This window comes from Carassius carassius, chromosome 44, assembly GCF_963082965.1.
Source record: "Carassius carassius chromosome 44, fCarCar2.1, whole genome shotgun sequence".
Taxonomy (NCBI): domain Eukaryota; kingdom Metazoa; phylum Chordata; class Actinopteri; order Cypriniformes; family Cyprinidae; genus Carassius; species Carassius carassius.
Window position 1 is genome coordinate 1,410,758 of NC_081798.1, and position 8,385 is coordinate 1,419,142.

Sequence of the window (8,385 nt, forward strand, 5' to 3'; positions counted from 1 at the left end):
ACACCATAAATTAATCTTAATAAAACAAAATATAAAATTAGCTATATATTATTGTTAAATATATTTTAATATTATATTTATAATGTAAACATATTTTAAGATAAAATAGTTAATTAGCATACAGATTACCGACCAATTTCCAATGAAACCATGTAAATAGATTTAATATAACCTAATAATATATATTTAAAAAATGTAATTTATTTTACAATTGTCAACTATATATATATATATATATATATATATATATTTTTTTTTTTATATATATAATACAGTATTATGAATTTTTTTTATAAATAAACAATTATATTTTTTTTATTAACTATATTGTGAATATAATTATTTTGAGTGACTATTGAAATTAAAATCATCAGTGTTAATTTGTATATGAATAATTACTGAATATAGCTTCAAAGGGATCTATATTTTTAATCTTTTATTATGTAAAATGACTATTATATACAATAATAGCAATAAGACAAAATATAGACAGACATGTCTCCTTATTAATATATGTTTATTGACCTTTATAAGCGCATCAGAGTGAAGAAACAAATGCACATAAAATGAATAAAAAAGAGCATCTTTTAGGCATCTTTAGCTGTTTTGTGATTTGTCATGTCTCACCCTCCTTTTACACTGAACAAATGAATCCAGTAAACGCAGTAAAAGGCCAGTTTGTGTGACATTTGTACTTGTGCTTTGTCTTATTTGCTGAAATGGTTTTTTGGCTCCTGAGTGGAGCAGAATAAATGGCAACAGTTTGATAAATGACATCTAGATGAGACATTCTGGTCCAGATTAGTTTTCCCGGAACACTGCTTTTTTCTTTGTGTGTTTACTTGAGTTTCAAAACTTTATATTCGGTCTGCATTTTAAAAGAGTTTGACGTAGTGAGTGGTGCTCATCACTGATGAATCAGACATAATCATATACTTCCTTCCCAAAACTACATATATAACACTGTTTAAAAGATTAGGATCAGTATGACTTTTATTTAAAGAAATTAATTTTATTCAGCAAGGACGCGCTGAATAGATCAAAAGTAACAGTGAATACATTTAAATAATATATGAAAATAAAACAGAAATAAATATATTAACTGTTTTCAACGTTGATAATAATCAGAAATGTTTCTTGAGCTGCAGATTTCCGAAGGATAATGTGACACTGAAGACTGGAGGAATGATGCTGAAAATTCTGATTTGATCAGAGAAATAAATTACATTTTACTATATATAACAATAGAATACTGTAGTTTTGAAATGTACAAATATTTCAGATTTTGTATTGTATTTTCTATCAAATATGTGCAGCCTTGTTGAACAGAAGAAACAAAAACATTATAAAAGCAAAACCATACTTCTCATTGAAAAAAGTTTTGGGTTGTTCTGTGATATTTTTGTGGTGAAATAATAATAAATAGTAAATGCCATTTTCGTAAAGTAAAGTGACTTATTGAGTAACAGTCATGCAAAAAAAAAAAAAAAACGTATTTCTCATTTTTGAACTCTCACCATTGAAATATAATACAACGAAGATTGCTGAAGTCAAAAGATTTTACTAATATGCAAACCGATCCTGGTGTGAAAATAATATGATATTGCAGACATTTTTCCAAAGTAATTTTTACCCCATTGTTATATGGCTTATTTTGACCTGCAATACAAAATAATGGATTACTCTGGAAATATTAGTCCTTTGCATTTAATATGGCTTTTATTTTGGTTTTTCTTTAGGAAAACTATTAACAAAATCAAAACTTTTACCACCTATTTGTTTGATTTGACACTGATTTGACCCTGTTTTCTCTTGAGAACAGTGAGCAGTGCATGTTTTTGCACAGAGGTTTTCTACCAGGTTTTGATATAAGAAGAGCCAGTTATGGTACATTATCATATCAATCAATCATACCAGTGTTAACAATCCCAATAGCGTTAAAATACATCTGGTCCATATCTAAACTAAACCCACATCAGCTGTTTTACTACCGTTATAAACCGTTGAGCCAGGGATCACAGTGTTTGCTCCTCACGATAGATTGTAGACTTTGTAGCAATCTATAACTTTAATATGCCGCTTGAATGGACCGCAGGGCTGTCCAGATTCACATTGTATATATGACACTGTGGTCTACATGTTCCTGTTTTGGTGGCATTACTCTGACATCAGATTAAATTAAGAGTTTGAATGATGTCGGTCGGATATGAGCACTTCCTCACTGATCATCTTGTTTTGACAAGAAAAACGCGGTAACATTTCCAGGATGTGCTGTTCATGTAGGGGTCATCTGCGGTTCACATCATCTTCTGTAATTAGACTTCATTAGGAATGATGGGATACTCCTGATGAAACTGTATGTTAAGAATAGCATACTATATTAACTATGCAAAGTATGTAATAGTTCTTATTACAAACTGTAATTGTCCAAATGAATCACATTCCCACAATGCAATGCACCTGACTTGACTTTCCATTTGCCGCTTGATTCAAATGAACCAAAAGTGTTATCCACTCTGATTCTTAATGTCCTTTTTGACAAAAATTGGTTTAAAAATACAAAGCAACCCTATTTATCCTCAATGCATCCAAACATTATTCAAAATATATTATAAAATAAACATTATCTGAAATAATAGTAATAATATAATAAAAATAATTATATTTTCAATATAAAACAATAATAATATAAAAAAAGGTTTTATTTCATCTGGTTTCATTTCTCTTTTTAATGAAGTTTACCTTAATGTTCTAAAATAACTAAATCTAAAATAAGATGAATAAAAATATATAAACATATTTTTTTAAAAGAATGAAATTAAAAACTACAAAAACAAATTAAACAAACACAACACAATTGCTAAAACTTTACCTAAAATGAAAATAAAAAAACTATGCAAGTGTGTTTTTTTTTTTTACTTCCTTTGTAAAAGTGATAATTCTTTTTATTTTGCTGTCCTAAGTATGCACCATTATTACGGTCGGTTGCATTTTATTATGTGCATTTATCATCATTTTCATCCTGCTGTCTGTGAGCAATTAGAGCAGTTTAAACTCATTATAGATTATGTTACAGTACTTACTGAAGTTTATGGGATTGAACTATTACACGGACTAGACTAGAACTAAAGTATTGCACCAATAGAGTCTTGTTCTAGAACATTTGCAATAGATATTTCTGACAGAGAATTAAAGGGCACCTTTTATGCAAAATCCACTTTTACGTGGTGTTTGGACATAAATGTGTGTTAGCAGTGTGTGAACACGACCACCCTGCAATGCTAAAAATACACCCGCTCCTTATTTTTAATCCCCTTAAAACCAAGTCAGAACAAAACAGCTTTTTATTTGGACACATCCTAAAAATGACATTTTACAGCTGTTATAATAAATGATCTGTTGGGCATTTTGGGCTGAAACTTCACAGACACATTCTAGGGACACCCAAGACCAATATTACATCTTGCAAAAATGTTCAATGTTATCATATACACAGAATGAGGTTTAATGATAGTGAGGTTTTTGTTCTTATTGTAAGTAATGGAGTGCAGCAAAACATAAATACGATTAAACAGCTGCCCGCGTGAATGACAGTTCATCCCTGTGAAGTAAACCGTTTCTCTGTCCGCTGGCTCTCGTTTTGTCGTCACATTTATTGGCAGTAAAGGTCATACTTCAGTCTGGCTCTGAGATTTGTTCCAGCTAGTTTGGCTTTGAAAAGCTCATCCATCTGTTTGCTCTGGGCATCAGAAAAATGATTCTTCCAGTTGCCCACCTCACCTGAAGACAAAACATGTGTCAGGAGAACACAAAGGAATCCTTTAATGTAAATGATGTAAATAAGAGACTTTTCATTTTAAAACCGTTTTATTTTTAATGCTACTAGCCACACACTGCAACGTTGGATTGACAGCTGTATTTAAAGGAATAGTTCATCCAAAAAAATTAAATGGTCATCATTTTATTACCCTCAAACCTTTTTGAACATTTCCTTTTTTTTCTGTTGAACATAAAGGAAAATATTTTGAATAATGTGGGTATTAAAAAAAAAAATTATAATGGAGGTCAATGGGGACCAGAAGCTGTTTGTTTTTTTGTTTGTTTGTTTGTTTGATTGTGTTGTTGTTTTTTAACTATCCCTTTAAATACGGATTTGAATCCAAAAATGTTATGATTGACATTGATAACCATGGCAAAAGATAGGACAAAAATATCTGACACCTTATGTCAGAATATATCTGTGCATTAAGTCTTTTTCGGCAGTATAATTTTTATATTTTAGTCAGCAGCTTTAAGCTGATTTTAGCAGATGATTTAGCAGTATTGATAATTTTTGTGCTTTTGTAAAAATAACTGTTTTGTGAAAAATATTGAGGTCATTTATAAACAAAATCTTTTTTTTTTTTTTTGAATAATCAAAAATTATGGAAGCCCATTTCCACCACTGTAAAAATAAAGGTAATTGTGGACTTTTTATCATGCAAATGACTTAACATCTCCTAATCGTGACATTTTCTCAGAATTGTGAGATACAATGTCAAAATTGTATTCTAAAGAAAAAATGGCAGAATTGCAAGATATGATACCTTTATTTATTTAAGTTTTTGTATGTAAAGAATACTGCAAATGAAGAATTTGAAGATAAACATCTGAGTCGATTCGATCTGAGATCCATCATGAAGGTTTTTTTTTTTTTTACCTTTCCTGAAGAAGATGCTGCCAATATTGCCATGAGACTTCTGGGAGTTTTCCAGCATGGCTCTGAACGTACTTTCTCCAGCGATGCTGCTGACCTGCTCATCGGTCAGAGGAAGGTTGAAGAACCCTGAGATGCTTAAAAAGTCATCATGAAGGCATTTATTTACTTAATACACAGCTAATAACGGTTATGTTATTTTATCATTGCACATTCGTTTGCTTCAAATTCGGTTAAAAGTTTCACTTTGAATTTCTAGACCAGCAGTCAATGAACCTCTACCTGTTTTAGTTCCTCATATGTCACGATCATCACGTTTGGGTCGTCTAGACGTTTCTCCCAGGCGAGAGCGTGATCAAAATAAGAGCCCCAGGCAACTGAAGAGAAAATAACATTAGTTTTTTTTTGTAATAGAAACATAAATAACTTTAGTCCTACATAACATTAATTTAAATATTCCCGTATTTAAGTTTGAGTATTCAGTGTTTTCCCACCTTCACCAGCCATGAAGTCTGAGAAGAACTTGTCCCACGGCCCAGCGTTGGGCAGAACCGGGTTTTTGTTCATGAAATGATAGTAAGAGATGAGTGTGTCTTTCGGGTTTCTGAACACCACCAGAATCTGAAAACAGACCATGTAGAAGATGAAGAGAATTAGGTGAGAGAAAAAGTATGTTCTGCTCTAATCTGAATTCATCTTTATTCCTAGTAAACAAATTACGTGAAACTAATTCCCAGTTTTTTTTTTTTTTTTTTGGCATGTAACTTTTGAACTAAAATGCACAGAATCGTAATTCACCTGATGCATTATGCAATAGTTTTGATATTTGTCCAAATTCAGTTTTCCCCTATACTGTCTAAATAATATTGTCAAATCCTCACAAAGTTATGATTTTGGTTACATCCAACATCACCAAATATAGTCAAATTATGATTATTTTATCCCCCTTGTCCAATTAGAAATTATATTTGAAATTATATTTGCTCAAGTCTGCATTTACTTGATCAATAATACTGAAAACAACAACACTGTGAAATAGTAGTACAAGTTAAAATAACCATTTTCTATGTGAATATATATATATATATATATATATATATATATATTAATTGATTTCTGTGATCAAAGCTATATTTTCAGCATAATTACTCCAATCTTCAGTGTCACATGATCTTCAGAAATCGTTCTAATAAACTGATTTGATGCACAAGAAACATTTCTGATTATTATCAATGTTGAAAACAGTTGTGCTGCCCAATATTTTTGTGAAAACAGTGCTGAGTAGAAAGTTCAAAAGAAGAGCATTTATTTGAAATATAAATCTTTTATAACACTCTAAATGGCTTTACTATCACTTTTGATCAGTTTAATGCACCCTTGCTGAATTGAAGTATTAATTCCTTTACAAAAAGACATCATACTGCACCAAAACTGAACATATGTTCTCTAACAGTGAATGTATCTCATTTTTGTATCTCTTGTTTCTCTGTATCTCATTTTTCCCAGTGGAAGCATTCAAGATTTTACGCAAGACTGACAGCATCCAGTTAAAACCTGTTAGAAATCAGTTACAAACAGTTTTACGATGTAGTTGGGAGAAAGAGAGAGTTAACCTCAATGAAAGATGCAAAATGTGTGTGTATAAAGCATTCTTATAGTATAATTATATATAATATTATATATAAAGCATTCACTGTTAATTGTCACATGGAATTCATTGCAATAACTTCTGTATATTGTTAAAACTGCATTTTGTAAATTGTCACATTCAGTTTGTAAAAAAACTATTCTTATGTAAATTTGCTTGGGCGCATACATTTTCATCAGTGTTTGATTTTCATAAATGCATAAAACTGCTTGACATTGAGCATAATTTGCTCAGTATTACATGAGAATCATAAACGTGTGTCGTGCATTGAAGAGAATCGGGATACGTGAGGTTGTTTGTTTAAGGAACGAAAGATCTGGATTTGTGTTAAAGGCAATATGTCAATCTTTAATATCTAGGTTAGAGCTGTGAAATAAGTCTTTGCAACAAGGTTTAATTCATGAAACACAAGCAGAATGAAAGTAATAATGCTTTCTTATGCTCTGTAAATTCCCATAGTAAATGCATGACAAGAATTGTCTTTGTAAAATCATTCTGTGTGTCAATTTTAATGTAAATTGTATAAAAGACCGTTTTGAGTTTGTAAAACTGCATCATGTAAATTGTCGCTTTCAATGCGATGTCATAATTTTCAGTGTGAATGGTTTTTAAAAAACAATTCTTATGTAAATTCGCTTGGGCGCACCAATTTACACCAGTGTTTGAGTTTCACGAATGCACAGAATCGCTTCAGTCTTCAGAGTCCAGTATTGCAGTTGCATGAGTCAGTAATGCAGGAAGGTTAACAGGAGAAATCCTGTGAAAAACATGACAAAAGAAGGCAATGCAACTAATATGTAACCTGACTCCACCAGCAGCCTTTACACTAGTTTAAGGGGTCGTAGATTAAACTTTTCTACATGCACGTCTTACAGAAACAAACACAAACCTGTCTGGTTTTACTCACCACATTCAGGGTATGCCACCAGGATAAGGTCATCCTCTCTGGCCTCCAGCTCTTTTAACTTGTCCAGGGTCTCTGGAGGGCTGAGGATCGTGGAGTACAGGATTCCCTCTCGCTTATAAAGCTTGTCTTCGTTCTTCATCTTAGCTGCCTCCTCCATACTAGACGTTAATACATTCACAGCTGGTACTTGACTCATCTTGGTGGTGGATTCTCGTCCCGGTGAGGTTCAGATTCACAAACACACACACACACACACAGAGTATTTATGCTGTAGTTCAGGAAGGAGAATGCTGTAGAGCCTCCCACAGATATGGCTCGTGTGAGAAATCTCCATTTCTGTTGTCCGAGGTGCCCTGAGTCAACACAAGGGCTCGGTGTCAGACTGATTACTGTGTGTGAGACACACACAGAGAACTACACCAGCTAGCTTTCTTGAAAAGCTGGTTTTGGCAGAGGTGAAAGGTTAACTGTAATCTGTAGTCAGTTCATGAAGGTCAGCTGACGAACAGATGCTAACATCACTCAATGTGAAGCAGTGTACAAATACTTTTCTCCTTAGATTTATAAGATCATATTCTTGTTTTGTTTTTTTATGTCTTTGTTTTTGTTTGCACTACTATACTGTACAAAAATATTTTTCAAATTTGTAAAAAAAAATTACTAGAACAAATTTCAGAAGAAAATACTTAAAAATTTCATTTTACTTCAGTGTGCTTCTTTTGTCATTGTTTATGAAAAATAATCAGAGTGAAAATAGTTTCTACAGAATTTTTTTTTGTGTGTGTATATATTGAAGGAATGCCTGTGGTTCATGCAAAAACTAAAATTTGCTGACATTTTATGCACCCTCAGGCAATCCTAGATGTAGGAAATGTAGGATTCCTTCACTTGATGTAAATGGGTGCCGTCAGAATGAGAGTCCAAACAGCTGATAAAGACATCACAATAATCCACAGCCACTCCAGTCCATCAGTTAACACCTTTTTTTTCTAGACAAAAGTTGCGTATTTGTTAGAAACAAATCCATCAATAAGATCATTTTAATTTCAAACTGCTGCTTCAAGCTAAAATATGAGTGAAAAAGTGGTCTGTTTGAGAAAGCACTGTTTACAGATCGAAACAGCTCTAAATAAA

At 32.1% G+C, this 8,385-nt stretch overlaps 1 protein-coding gene across 1 annotated transcript; it reads right to left on the reverse strand.

Moving 5' to 3' along the window:
* Positions 1 to 3,341: 3,341 nt before the first annotated feature.
* LOC132126200 (sulfotransferase 6B1-like) lies at positions 3,342 to 7,578 on the reverse strand. The gene is made up of 6 exons (XM_059537334.1): positions 7,252 to 7,578; positions 6,123 to 6,250; positions 5,191 to 5,317; positions 4,978 to 5,073; positions 4,700 to 4,855; positions 3,342 to 3,780 (listed from the first exon to the last, which is right to left on the reverse strand). Exons 1-6 carry the CDS (start codon positions 7,445 to 7,447, stop codon positions 3,653 to 3,655), a joined length of 831 nt encoding a protein of 276 aa, XP_059393317.1. The 5' UTR covers positions 7,448 to 7,578; the 3' UTR covers positions 3,342 to 3,652.
* Between the last annotated feature and the right edge of the window lie 807 nt (positions 7,579 to 8,385).

Coding starts and splice junctions, on each gene's coding strand:
- LOC132126200 (XM_059537334.1), bottom strand. CDS start 7,447: ATGAGTCAAGTACCAGCTGTGAATGTATTAACGTCTAGTATGGAGGAG. Junction 6,251..7,251: donor GGTGGCATACCCTGAATGTG/GTGAGTAAAACC, acceptor GATTTCTAACAG/GTTTTAACTGGATGCTGTCA. Junction 5,074..5,190: donor AGACTTCATGGCTGGTGAAG/GTGGGAAAACAC, acceptor TTTTCTCTTCAG/TTGCCTGGGGCTCTTATTTT.